This window comes from Mycteria americana, chromosome 3 (genome assembly GCF_035582795.1).
Source record: "Mycteria americana isolate JAX WOST 10 ecotype Jacksonville Zoo and Gardens chromosome 3, USCA_MyAme_1.0, whole genome shotgun sequence".
Lineage (NCBI taxonomy): Eukaryota > Metazoa > Chordata > Aves > Ciconiiformes > Ciconiidae > Mycteria > Mycteria americana.
The window spans coordinates 110,570,073-110,584,454 of record NC_134367.1 but is presented as its reverse complement, the minus strand read 5'-3'; the positions used below and the strand labels follow the sequence as shown (position 1 = coordinate 110,584,454).

At 37.3% G+C, this 14,382-nt stretch overlaps 1 protein-coding gene across 6 annotated transcripts in view; it reads left to right on the top strand.

Moving 5' to 3' along the window:
• The window catches only part of LCLAT1 (lysocardiolipin acyltransferase 1), a 120,378-nt gene that overhangs the window by 56,713 nt on the left and 49,283 nt on the right, over positions 1-14,382 (top strand). For all 6 annotated transcript variants that reach the window (XM_075496550.1, XM_075496549.1, XM_075496548.1 and 3 more), the window contains 2 exons: positions 1,351-1,497; positions 10,366-10,482. In XM_075496550.1, the coding sequence (XP_075352665.1) occupies positions 1,351-1,497; positions 10,366-10,482 (264 nt within the window). The remainder of the gene's footprint in view (positions 1-1,350; positions 1,498-10,365; positions 10,483-14,382) is intronic.

Sequence of the window (14,382 nt, the reverse complement as noted above, 5' to 3'; positions counted from 1 at the left end):
GCATGTTAGTTATGCATGCTCCATCTGTTTAGTTGATTTAAAAATAAAAAGTATCTACCCCATGATACAGGTTACAAATCTTTAACAATGCAATTAATGTTCCTATCCAATCCAGAAGAGATTTTGCAGCTTGGTCAATACATTATCCAGGCTGACTGACTTAAAAAGTTGATTTAGAAATTGGTGACTTTATTAAAGTGATTTTCTAGCATATACTCCTTTGTAAGCTATTGCCACGAACGGAATAGAAAGCAATCCCTCTAAAGGGGAGCTGAAATAAAGTGCAAGAATAACATGCTGTAAGTCACCAGCAAAGGAAAAACGGACTTTTGAGAACTGTGGTGAGCAAAGAGGATAATGGGAAGCTGTGATGTTTTCTCTTTGATGTGGAATATGTATCCGCAGGTTTTCTGATGAGATACAAGCTAGCCAAGTACAGTGGTAAGGCAATGTCATGCTCCTCCGAGCCCTGTTTAAGACAGGAGCATCACAGGCATGTGGCAGAACTGGAGCCCTGATTTTTCGTCCTGCTGTCTGAACTAGTGGAAAGCACTTCTAATATTATGTGATATATTGTATACTAAATTGTGCCAAAAAAGCCAAGAATGTTTATTGAAGATAATGGCACATGACCCCTGAGCTGCAGGCTCAGCAGCAATTTCATTTATTTAACTGCATTACATTGTGAGTTTGATGTCAGTCTGTAAATCTTCACAGCTGTCTTGTGTATTATACAAACAAATGGATGTACATCAATTTTTTCTATAATCAAGTGTAAAGAACAACTTTGTGTTTTCTTCTATTAGTAATGAAAATTATAAGCACGTATATGTAATAAAGCCCTCAAAGCAACAGATATTTTCTGCACAATGCACATGGTTAACATGCACTACTAAGGGCAACTTTCTCTCTATAATGCAGCTTTCTTATATCCTGCAGTGCATTGCTGAGATGTTTGTCTGTGGGGCAGTGCCTTCCCTCGAGCAAATCAGTGTTGCAGTGATTAAGGATGTTATAGTGAGGGCCGTGGTTTTAAATCATTCACATCATGATAGCATTGACCCTATTCTTGCTTTCTGGAAGGCTTTTCTAACGCAAGTAACTTGAGTTTTGCAAAACTGTAGCCATTCCAAATTTATTTAGATTTATTTATTTAGATCATGTGTTCTTTTGCTTCCTATCCCAGACTCCTTTTACAAGTTAACTAAGTGCTCTTAATCAGAGGTGAGGACAGGTGGGCAGTAAATAAAATGTTGTGCCTAACACAATTTATGAAATATTTTGCAGTAGCAGACACTGTGGAAGGATCAGAGTGAAAAGTTACTAAAGGTGTATTTTTTTAAACTTTAGGCTGGGCGATGCAGGTTGCTGCCTTTGTTTTCATTCAGAGAAGGTGGGAAGATGACAAGAGTCACTTTGAAAAAATGCTGGATTATTTCTGTGACATTCGTGAACCACTACAACTCCTCATCTTTCCGGAAGGAACTGATCTCACAGGTAGGCTGCATTTGTCATCTTCTTGTGGAATGTTCAATGTGGAAATTCTTTATTGTTTATGGAAATAGTTAAAAAAAGTTGAAGGCAGGAGCAAGACTGGGTTCTCATGGACAGTAGAAATTATAGTTAATGATCATATGTGCTGATTCATTTGAGAGGCACAAACGTAGTTCCATTGAGAGGCTTTGCCAATCTTCCTGAAATAACTGTTACATTTCAAAGCATCTGATGATTGGAATGGCTTTATATTGGTCAGTACCGTATGTACATTGCATTAGCAAAAGTAGGTTTCAAGACCTGGAATAAATCACTTGCGTGTTCGCATTTCCTATACTACTGGGGCAAACAGTGCAAAATCATTTCAGACCTATGGGAGAGTGATTGAAGAGGAGAACTAATGATTCTATTAGATTTCTTGCCTAATGTTTTGAGAGGAGAAAATGGAGATACTTGTTCCTTAGGCCATGTAAGCAGTTTGTATCTGCCTCTATAAGAAAAATATCTCCCTAAAACAAAGGTTGACATTATCATAAGAGTAAATTTAATGAGTTTGATCCTGTAGTATTAATTCTTAATAAAATATCTACCTTAATACAGGTATCTTATGGCATCAGTAGCAAGCTGCTAATCAGTGTTGAAGACGACTCATTGCCAATAAAAAAAACATTATATGAATTGTCTGTGGTGGTTAATGCCTGTAGCATGAGTTGATAAGCATCTTCTACAAATAGAAAATCAATTACAATTAAACTTCTATCTTTTAGCTTATTTAAAAGATTTTTTACTATACTTTCCCTTGCAGATATTCTCAAATCATATTTTGTTGCAATGCCAGATCAGTAAGTACTAGACACAGTATAAAAATAACTAACATATACTGCTATTTTTTCTTCTGTATTCCTGATATCCCTAAAAATGGGTATCTATAGTATTCAGATGCTGTCACACTGTAGGGAATTGTTATCACTTGATCAGCCTTCCTAAAAGAGGATAAATTCATTGTACGTTGTTGGACTGCTTCACGTGATATCTTTTGTTGAATTAGTTACTTTGTATCTAAAATTAGGAAGAAGGATGGAAATTATCTCACTTTAAATTTTTCTTTTCTTTGAATTCATGAACAACTCTTCCCTCCTAGCTCTGAATTATGAGATGAAATCTTAATCTTATTCATGGAGTCAGGAGACTCCTCCTTGGGTTGCTCAGACTCTCTTTCTGAACAGGTGTTTCCATCTCAAGATGACTGAAGAATTGGATTGTTCGTAATTTATTCCATAAATTATGCATACCTTCTAATCCCTCCCAATATTCCTCAGAGACAACAGATTTTAAAGAACTGAAGAAGTTTCATACTGAGTTTTAAAAAAGAAGAATTGGTAAGGACTGAGACAGCTGTGGCGTGTTAACACTTGTGCTGTGGAGTCCCAAAGGCAGTGGTGGGGATGCTCCCACCTGAACGTGGAGTTGCTTGAGGAAAGACAGCGTTTTCTCTCTGCTGTTGTAACTGATATAAATTACTTAAACTAAGTATATGCTGTTGATACCATCCACTGAGAAATTCATGCAGACAAGATTCTTCACTTAATATTAAAAAATTGTCTAATTGGATTTCGGAACACAGATTTTTGGCAGATTTTTTTTTAAAGGTATTTCTGTTGTTCTGGTTTTCCTTCCTCGTACGTGTGTAACACGTCCTCTTTAACTTTGCCGTGTCAAATGGATATCGGCACTAACTGTGCTGTTCTTCTGAAGTCAGTGGAAGCCGCTGCAGGTGGGTGGTGATCATTTCCCCCCGTTTTTTTGAGCAGCCCAGGGAGGAAGCAGTGCGGTGGGAAGGATGGAGTGACGGGCAGGGAAGACGATAGGGCACTGCTTCCTTGGGCAGCCGGGCTGGCTTCTGACATGGTGAACTGTCCGGTGTTTACCACTCTAACTTGCCATCAGTAATGAATGCCACCTTGGTATTATATTTGTGCATAGTAAGATGTATAGAGACAGGCAAAACCCTGGGGCTTTTTCTGTGACAGTAAATAGCTTTCCCTATCTAATTGCCTTCACAGGAAACATTAGCTCATATATTGTAAATATTATGGGAGACAGGGCAAGATCCTTGACAAGCTAATCCTGGCCAAGCAATAAGTTTATGCCATATGAGAATGATAGAACATAGTAATGTATTTTGTGTAACATTTTGAAAAAATGATTTTCAGAAAACTGTTGTTATTGACATATTAGGACCTATTGCAACCTCATGTTCCATCTTTTAGAATAAGAAATAAACCACAGTTTTATTCTGAATGGCCACCCAGTATCCTAAGGAACATTTTGCAAAAATAGAGGCAATGGCATGGCTCTTGTTTTCTGACCAAATTCCAAAACTGCTGATTACTTCTGAAAAAAAAAAAATTCTTCTGGTGCTTAAAATGGAAATATAACATTCTACATGTACTTCACTGAAAAGCAGAATTGCTGTGCAGCTCTGTGCTATCATTTTTTTATCCTCTCAGTGCTCGCATGACAATGATAGATTTACTCCTTTTTATAAGAAATTGTATGATGTTTTCAGGTATTTGAGAATGAAAGATTTCAAAGAAATGTAAAGTATGACTGTATTTACACATGGGTGGCTGCCTGACTTCAAGTTGGTGAAGTACTTTGCAGTGGAAGATGCTACGTAAATAAATTTTAGAAACAGTAATGTCATGAACCCTGAACAATGTATTTGCAGACTGGATGTAGAGGGTCTGAGGTAATAATTATATACTTATTTCTGATAGGTTGGTCATCTTTTCACTCTGGAGTACTTCAAGGTTAAAGCTAAGTGCATCAAAGGTATTTTATTGTAATTGCTTAAAAAGAAGCCAGACTTTCTGAAGCCCTGCAGAAAACAAAACAACCATAAGTCTAGTGCTTCTGGAAAGCTGGAATACCACCCACCATTTTGCTTGTTCTTTTGTTTTTCTTGGTGTTACAAGACTCTTTGTAGTAATTCTTCAGAAAGCAATAACAAAAAAAAAAGTTGCTGTATTGCTCTGCGCCTGTTAAAGCCTCATTTCCCATGGATTTGTGTCTGCATCCCTATACATGGTCTCTTCTTCACTCCAACTTCTCCTTTTTCCTTGTGTTTCCTTCTGTGTGACATTTCCTCCTCAAATCTCTTGCTGCTGTCTCAGCAAGAGGCATCGTGTGCTGTGGGTCATCCTCACCAATAGTTGCGTTAACCAACGGACGGCTGCATGCTGTGCTGAAAGCCCTGACAGACTAAATACCCGTGGAGCCTGCCCTGGCTTTTCCCATTATTAAGACCTCTACTCTTGGAGGCTCCCTTTCCTCAGCCATTGGTTTTTCTGAAACTGCTGTGGGGCTTAATAATCTTTGAATCTCTTGTCTCTGTCAAACTTTGTTTGCAGGTGGCAATAGCTTCAAAAGTTCAGGGGAACCGGTGGACACAGTGTGATTGCACAGACCTTTCTTCCTTGAGGAACAGCTAAAAAACAAGTAGGAAAGCTTGCTAGAGCCCAGATTTTGGCAGGAATGTTGTGATGTGGAACACATACAATATTCTGTCTAGAAGGTAACAATGAACTGCAGGTGGATTTTTCTCTTTTTGTAGTAAATAAGATGTACTTTGGTAATGCAAAAAAATATTGTTCAAAAGTACTGGTAGAGGTAGATTTAATGTGTAATAGTTAGAAAATAGCATAAAGAAGAACAATTGCTTAACTTTTTCTTAAAATATCAACTGTGAGCCAATGAAGCTTTTATGCTTTCTATGCAAACCTCTAATAGAGAGATAAATGAGGGTTGGGGTTTTTTTTAAAAGAGAAATTTCTGGAGTACTCATTTATTCTTTCACTGTCTGGTACCAATATCATTTGAGAGTACTTGAAGTCATAGAAATACGTACATGCATACTTTTATCACAAGTCAGATTAAAGGAAAAGGTCGTACTTCATATTCAAATTTCAGTGCACTAGTACTAGCAAAAAAAAAAAAGTAGTTGAGAGTTGATCAGAAATAGTTATATTAAATTTGTCAGAATCAGCTTTCCAATAGGATGATGAGGGAAGTTTGTAATTCTTTTGGGTGACGTCCAGCAAAACACATCAGCCTGGACAATGTTGAATCTGTAAAAGCATGTGAGCTTGTTTGTTTGAGAGGAGCTAATACTGCATACATATTTCATGGGGGGCACAGACTTAGTTTTTCCTTGGGTACGAGTCTTGGAGTTTTAGTTCCAAATACTCTTAAGACTCACGTGAATGCAGCTTGTTACTGCATTATGGCTTTCATCAAAGTTAAATTCTAGAGATTTTTGTTTTTAATTCAGAACTAGCTCACAAATTAAAAATATAATTGTACTTTTAAAAAAAAATTGAATTTGTTCATTGTATCTTCTTGTTTTCAGGGGCAAAGGCAATTTAACTTCTTAAAAATCTGCAACTTGAAAATGAAGAAAATATGTTCCCATAATTTCTTCCTCCAGTTACTTTAAATGAAATGCTGAAGTGTGGTGTTTCTCAAAAGTGCTGACTTTCTGAGCTTTTCCAGTAATTTAAAAATGTGATAAATGGGCTTTGCCCACATAATTTTGAGATAAATGAGAAAAAATGTAATCAAATGATGTAACACAGGCAGCACAGGAGGGGGAAAAAAAAAAAAGTAAGAGGTTATGGCCAGAACCTTTAAATTCTTGTTCTTTTGTGTAGTTTGACAATTGCACTGCTGTAGTGTCTAAAGACTCAGATAAATTGGACTTCTTGTACTTGTCACCACCCCAAAGAACATACCCTTGGAGAAGCAGCATGTATTAGCTGAAGGGGACAGGGGGGAGAGGCAAGTCAGCGTGAGACCAGAGGAGACAGAGCATAAAGCAGTTCTGGATCAGGAGAGGTCCCACACTCTATTAATAAACTGGCTGCTTTCCATAAAAATAGATTATGCTACTTATTCTTTTTTATCATTGCACCATATCTACTTACTCTTTTTTATCAGATAGAACCAAGGAGTTAAAATGCAAAATACACCTAATAGGAATGATGAGCAAAAACTCTGGGGGTAGATTTACTTTGGCTTAAATACAGTGTGAGAAAGAAAATACTTGTTTCTGGAAAGCAACACTTATTCGTCTTTTTCAGAGAGAGTGAGCAAGAGAGGACATTACCCTTAGTCAAATGATGTGAGCGACCTTTTGGGTTTGGGGAGATCTAAACTGAGTTCATTTCCAGTCCCTGCTTCAAGAGCTGCTTTATGCAATTTGCGTTAGTTGATTGGAAGCAAAGAAGAGAACATATGTTTCCTCTTTTTAAGGAAGTGTTTCACTATCAGGCGTACAAAGGCATCTTTCACTTTTTTTATTTTTTCACCTAAGAATGTTATAATCTGGACTGCAGAATGATGAGGCATCTGCATAAGTTTTGCGGTGCTGACAGCGTAGCCTGGTCTATTGATTAAGGGATTTTAAAGAGGTGTTTGCTGGGTGAATTCCCTTAGGTTGGAGAGGATATAAAAATGGGTTTCTAATTTCCTGGATCAGTTTTCTAACCTCTAGGTTTCATATAATGGGGAACATCACGTTTTCTGCCTTTTGTTGAATCCAGTGTTGAGCCAGGAGACTTGCTCTGAATTTCCCCCAGAAGGTTTAGGCACAGGTGTCTGGCACGGGGATCCCAACCAGCAGTAGGCACCGAGGTGCTTACATGGGATAAGATGGCAGTCAGTGCATTTGTTTGTAAGTAATAGCAGAGTAAGAAACTGCTTTCTTCAAATGTTGAGAGTAGCAGGAGCGGGAGGAAGGGCATTATTCTTACTTTTTGGTAGAGTGAAAGCATATCCTACCCTTGCTTTCAGGATAGCATCAAAAACCCTTTGACCTTCCTGACTTGCTATAATAAATATTGTTTAATGCACAAAGACCTGTGGCTTGATAGTTGTTAGGAAGGGAAGAGGGAGATGATTTTTCCAGATGACAATGATCACTGTATTAGCTGGGAGCATTATTCTAGTTCTAAAATCCCATTACACTAGGGTCATGCAAAAGGGGAAGGGAACAATCTCAGTTATATAAAATTTACAGTCCAGGGGCAAGACAGGGATACAAATATCAGGAAATAGCTGAATAGTGTTGGCTGGTGTGCCAGTATCCAGCTGTTCACATGTTTTTAGAAAGGCATGGTAGTAAAGGGAAATTTCGAAGATGTTTTGCAGATGTTTACAGTGAGTTCTTTCCAAGTGCAGGAGGTGCACTAAGAGGAGGTTTGAAGATGATTACTTCAAGGCAATGGGCAGTGGAGGTCCCAAACCTTTTTTGCAGCATCAGTTAGGTCTTGCTCAGAAAACAAAACTGCCCATTTACTCTTTGGTTTTTCTGTGGTGCAAGTAGGAGTGTTTTGCAAACACCACGGAATTCATTTCTGTGCTCCCTCTGAAACAAAGTGCTAGTGAGCAGACATACGGAGAGGGTTTTTCTGAGTGCTCATTAACTATGTGCAGTTTGAGATGCTTCAGATTTAGATTTATTTTCTTTTTAGACTGCTTCACTTTATGTAGACACTTATGGCACTTGTGTCTCAAAGCTTTGATTGACTTGATTTGCAGATTGCAAATGTTCCTATGTGAAACCCAAACTTGGATGTGCAGAAAATGAAGACGACACTTCCTCTGTCCTTTGGAAGAAACAATACATTAGCTTAAAACTTTTTGTGATAAATTAATTTAAAGCATTTTACTTGAATCGCCACAGAATCTGGAAAGGAGTTCTTGACTTGTATACTTTTTATAGGAACACTCATGGTGATCAATGTCATTTCTTAGAAAATAAAGAGTTTAAGTTGTTGAGCTAATAGTGCAATACAGTTGTGTCTAAGAGATGGCATCTGGCTTTTTAGAGGAGCATTTAGTAATTACCAGATTACTCTTGCCTTTTCTGCCATTCCAAGTCTTGCTCATGACTCACTTCGCAAGTTTTGCTGTTGCAGAGGTCAGGGTCCTAAAGGCAAGGTCCCTTCGCTGATTCAGAATAGTCCATTTTCAACATTGAATGGAGTAGTAGTCGAGCAGACAAAAATAGATACTCTGGTCATGTGGTTAAAGACATAATGCATATGTTCAAGGAAAGATAAATTTGAGTTACATAGCCAAGTGTAATTTTGGTATTTCACACATTCTGTAATTTTAGCAATGCTTTTTGAAGATGTCATATTTTCAAGTATTTGTACGTTTTGGCAATTTGGCAAGAATTAAATCTTTGGATTCTCTTTGCTGAATCACTTGCTTGGCTACCGTGCAACAGTTTTCCTTTCCTCCAAATCACATGGTCGGGAAATCTGTGCACTAAATCTTAAGGGTTGCATGTATGAAAAGCAGTACTCTCATGCATGGAAACAATAGGTCACAGGGAGAAAAATATTCAGTATACTGATATGCTGTAGCATTTATTAATAGGTAGATGGTCCTTTAGGAGGGACACCCTCATTTTTTGATAAACAAAGAGCTCATGTAATTTAGGAAGAAAAGAAATATGCAGGAAAGTTGCATTACTGCAAAAAGGACATCTTGCACTACTGTTGATTTGTCCACTTGTGCTATTGTTCCTTTACGGGAAAAATTATGATGATTGTAAGGGACAGGACTTACCTATAAGTATCAGTTCTGTTAAATTATTAAGTAGTAATATGTTTTTCATTACTTTATCTCCCACCTCTGTTAAGGTTAACTATGAACGCTTAAAAAAAGAGCTGTTTCTGCATGAAAAAGATGATACATTGCTTAGGCCATGATTTTGTTCCATAGATCTGTTGCTGGGATTTTGTCTTTTAAAACACCTGTAAAACTATATAAATATGAGTTATTAAACAAGTTAGTTGATCAAATTGGTTTTTTCCATGTTGCCGAGGGAACATTGCATGTGTCCATTGCCTTCTGGCCCCCGGGGAGCACAGCAGTACCCACGATGAAGGAGTAAGTGTAGCCAGCAAAGTCCGTTTGGCTGCTAACCGAGGCTGCTTGGAAGAGCCTCCTGCACATCACTGGAGAACAAATTGCTTCCTCTCCGCTTGTCTTCAGAAGTTTTCGCTTTAGTGTCCGCGTCTTCCGTGCTTAGTGGGCTCTGTTAGTACCTGGCTCTGGAAAGTCTTTGTTCGGTTTTCTCGTGAGAGACTTCTTTTTTGCCAGAGGTTCGAAACGCGTTTGTCATGGGGTTTAGCCATGCTGCTTTCCAGGTGCCTTGCGTCTACTCCGCATACAGTAGCAAGCATGCGTTGCGACACTGAGGTCAAAAAATTAAAACAGGATATGTATGTGCAGCGCAGGTCGATGAATAAAAAGTGTCAAGGTCAGCATGAAGATGTAAAATACCATTTTAATGTATTAGATTAACTGTTTTCCTCCATTTAATGTTTTCTTTCTGAAATAAGTTTAACCTGGTTAAACATTGACCTCAAGGTATTTCTGTACATAATATCACACCTACATTACTATACATTGTGCCTTTTGAGTTAAAAAAAAAAATAAAAATTGAGCCAATTAACACATTTTACTGTAAAATGGGTATTGAAGTGTACAGAGAACTATTAACAGACTTTAATTTATAGATTTCAGATTGCATTTGATAAATATGAAAGATTTTCTGATTATTTTCTAAAATGAAACGAGGGTAAAAAGTCTTTTCTTGCAATCCACATTGCTCTTCCTCATACCATACGGTAGCCAACTGAAAGCACACTTGCAGTCTGCCTCCACCTGAAAAGCTGTTGCACATTCGTACTGTGTCAACTGCTGTTGTACTGTTCCTGTCATATAATAATTATATTTAATTCTTGGTCTACATGGACACTAATAGAAAATGGTGCTTTTTATTCTCTCCTTCAGCCAATACCAAAACCCGCAGTAATGAATTCGCTGAAAAGAACGGACTTCAAAAATACGAGTACGTCTTACATCCGCGAACTACTGGATTCACTTTTGTGGTTGAGCGTCTAAGGGAAGGTAATCCTGCTGTGTATTTATATGTTGTTTTCCTTTAAGATAACAAATCTCACCCAAGCTGTAGAAGCTGATGTTCGCAAAACTGCTTGAAGTAATTTCAGAAAAACTTTTATGTATCCTGATCAGGAAAAAAAAGTCCTTGTTTGCAACCCTACTTAAAAAGATTGTAACGTGGAGAGATTTGAGGGAACTGCTAACAGATACTAATATCATCAGGAGATATGCGGTGGATGAAAACATTTTCACTTTTTTCTTTTTAAATATTGTAGCTTGTTTAGCAGTCTACCTCAGAAAAATAATGGAAAAGATCCCAAGGAAGTTCAGCCTTATTGTCTGTCCCAGTCCTCAACCCCAGCTGGGTGGTTGACACCGAACACACAGACATGTATAACACTGCCCTCTCTGAAAAGCTTCTGGTTTTAAGTCTGAGAGCTGAGACAACAAGTTGCTATGTTAAATGGGCAAGGGGAATGCACAGCAGTATGGAGCTGCAGCAAGTCAACTGCCCAGTGCTGCCAGCTTTTTCAGAACTGGTGACTTGAAGAAGCTGCGTAAAATAGGAGTTGTGCTGCTTGGCAGAGTGGTGGGTAAGAGGATGCATGACACTTGCTTTTTACCTAGAAATGGTCTTCCATCCCTGTATTAATCTGGGGGTAGAGATCGAGTCCCTATTATCAGGGGAACAGAGTATAAAGATGTGATTGCTTGTTAGATTGAGACGTCTGTGGGTTGTCTTGGGCATGAGCATTTCGATGAGGTTTGAGGCCATAACAGTGTAACCATTAAATGATGCTGATGTGGCAGTGATTCAATCACAGATAAGTGAATGTTCGCAGGATATACGAATGTATGGTTGAAGAAAATAAACATGTACAGTAGATATGAAGTGACTTATTTATAGGCTAGTTCTTCAGGGAAGAGCGATTCTAGATCTTTTAACACATGCTGGTTATTCTGACTGCCAAAGGAAGGAGTTTGAGATTATTAAAAAGAAGAAGGGCCTGCTGGTAGGTTTTTTTTTCCCTTGTTGGAATCCTTGTTTGGATTTTAGGAGCAGAGCTGGCTTGCATTTTGCCCGATTCCTGCTAAGCAGATATCCTAAAATCACCGTAAACACTTCCATATTTTGTCCAGCTGGACAATCCTAGCTGGACCATGTATCTATTTGACCTTATTTTTATTGGACATTCAGTGGTGGACATCTTAGATTTTCATCTATCTTGAATGTTTATTACTCAATTTGCTGTGGTAAAAAAAATTTGCCACGTACACAATTTCAAAAGCTTGTTTTACTTAAAACTTTTCAGCACTAGGTTAACCTAATGCATAATAATACTTCTAGCCTAGAATAAATTTTCAGTTAAGGGAATGTTTTCCACTTGAAATATTATCAACTTAAAAAAAAAAAAAAGATTCTGTATTTGCTGCAGAAATGAGCTTTATGGTTATAGAGTCATTTTCTGATTTTATAAAAATGCTTTTCTCTTCTATTGCTGTATGAGAGATCTATGCAAATTAGGCTATTGGGTTATAAAAAGGAAAATATTTGAGGCTGATTAACTGATTTTATGCAATACAAAGCTGGGGAAAAAACAAAAATGTTCCTAATGATTTTTTTTTTTTGTCCAGTCCTTCAAATGCTTTTAAGTCCTACTGTGATTTAAGGCAGGCAAATATTGTGTGAAATATTAATGTCCCTTTAGCACTGAATTTACTAGGTATTGGGTACCTTGATAGGCATTTTAAGCTATATATATTATGACTGTGTGCTATTATGTAGTAAATTATGAGTGAGAAGGTAGTTCAATTAGCATTTAAAAATATTTAGTTATTACTTACTAATTTAAGAGTTGGTTTTCAATTGTTTGCAAGTGTGCCAAATACAGACCATTTGTGTTGAAATGTTTTATTTTTATGGACAACCTAACTGTAGTTGCTTGACTTTAAAACACGTCAGTATATTATATACCTGCATATATATATATTTTCATCTGTACAATATAGATGTCCAGGTAGATTTTCAGATACAGATGGCACCGTTGGTACGTAGCGTTATCGTGCTGCTCTGGTTTCACTTATTATTTATACTAATAAAATGCCTTTTTTTACAATTCTAATTTCTGATAGGAGTAGTAATAAAGAAAATCAGGATTGTTAAGGATATGGTGTTAACATGAGTCCCTGTTTCTAGACTGTCCTAATGCTACAATAGTAGCAATAATCATAAAAATAGACTTGTTCCCTTTTTTTCCTGCTCATAACTGCAAGCACAAAGCAGTGTGTGTGACTTTAACATGCAGGAGGGAGTGGTGGAGATTTTAACATCATGTTTACGTCTTTGAAAGTATTTTTGTGCATAGTTGACAACCTTATTGCCCTATAGCTCTCCTGTGAATGCATTTTGGCTCGTGGCTGTTTTCCATTCCTGAGGCTCAAGTGTCTTTACTTCAGGCCTGAGTACGTTATTCTGCTCCAAAAATAGGTTGATGAAGAGAGGGGGAAAATGTCATTAGAAGTTTAACTGCTTTTCGAATGTTGAAAAAATGAATTTAATTTGGCAAGAACCATGCATCGCAAGCTGTAGCATGAAAGAATTAGCTGTTATTACATAAAAATAACTATTAGGAACCCTTCTGAATAGGAAATGAAGAATCAGGAAAAAATAACCTTCAGTAAGATGTTGCTTGTATCTCTGCAGGAGAGTTTCTTCCTAGAGGAAGCACTATCTGCACCCTGACAGCATAATCTGAGCAGTTATCAGTCCTTTGCTTTCCATAGGTGGCAAAAATATCTGAACCACGCGAATGGATTTTTGCCAGTGTTGACCAACTCTCAAATTCCTCTGGCTGGCTTCTCGCTCTTATATGGTCATTATTTCAACTATTTGATCTCTTTTGCCCCTAATGCTGCTATGATCGTTTCTAAGGCATTGCTGAGATTACGGGAGCTAAGAAAAAAAAAATCTATGTAACCTCCACCAAAAAGCAATAAAAATTGTTTAGGCAATACATCTCATTGGCTTTTGAGTCTCACCTTTTTTTCCACCTTCTAGCTCTTAATGAGTGATAGCTCTTACCCCCTGAGCTGACTCTTCTAAACAGAAACCCAGGTAAAAGCTGACTGGTTTTTCCTTTCATTATGCTCAAGTGCCAAGACAGTGAAAATATTATTTTACTTTTAAATGATCACATTACTGTTTTCTCATTCATATAAACCTTAGAATCACCCAAGAGTAAACATAGGCTATGAACATGCTTTAGATGGATAATTAATAATAGACTCAGGAGAATAAGGACTGCAGTTGTTGCTGTTTTTTAAGCAAGAGAAGGACATAAATTTGATTCAGCATTAATTTTTGGAGAAGTGTGTTCCTTTGGCTCAATAATAATTTTAAGTAGGATGGTTTAATATAATGTCATTGTTTGTGCGTGGTAAGAGAAAATACAGTACAGACATAAGAACACAAGGAGGGAAAGACCGCACGGTAGCTGGATAAGGTCAGCTTGCTATCTGATACACAGTATAGAGTGTTACCTGAAGATGTGGAAGTGAGTAAGAGAGGAACAAAAATTTCAGTAAGGATTAATGAAGATGGAAAAGTATTAAATATACTTAGGCTATATATAGATTAACAAAATACATGCATTTTTCACCCCTGCAAGAAGATCATCCTTCTTGGGAATGATTATTGAATTTCTAGTCAATTGTGACAGTCTCTGCAACAGATAAAGCAGGTTTGTGAGATTCTTCATTAATCTTTACTGATGCATATTACTCAAAATAGCACGAGCTTTTTTTCCTAGCGTGCCTTAAAGTTTGCTTCTGCAAACACTTTGGCCTTAGTCTATCAAAATACTTAAAGAAAGTGTATGAGCTCTATTAATTATACATTTTCTCAGT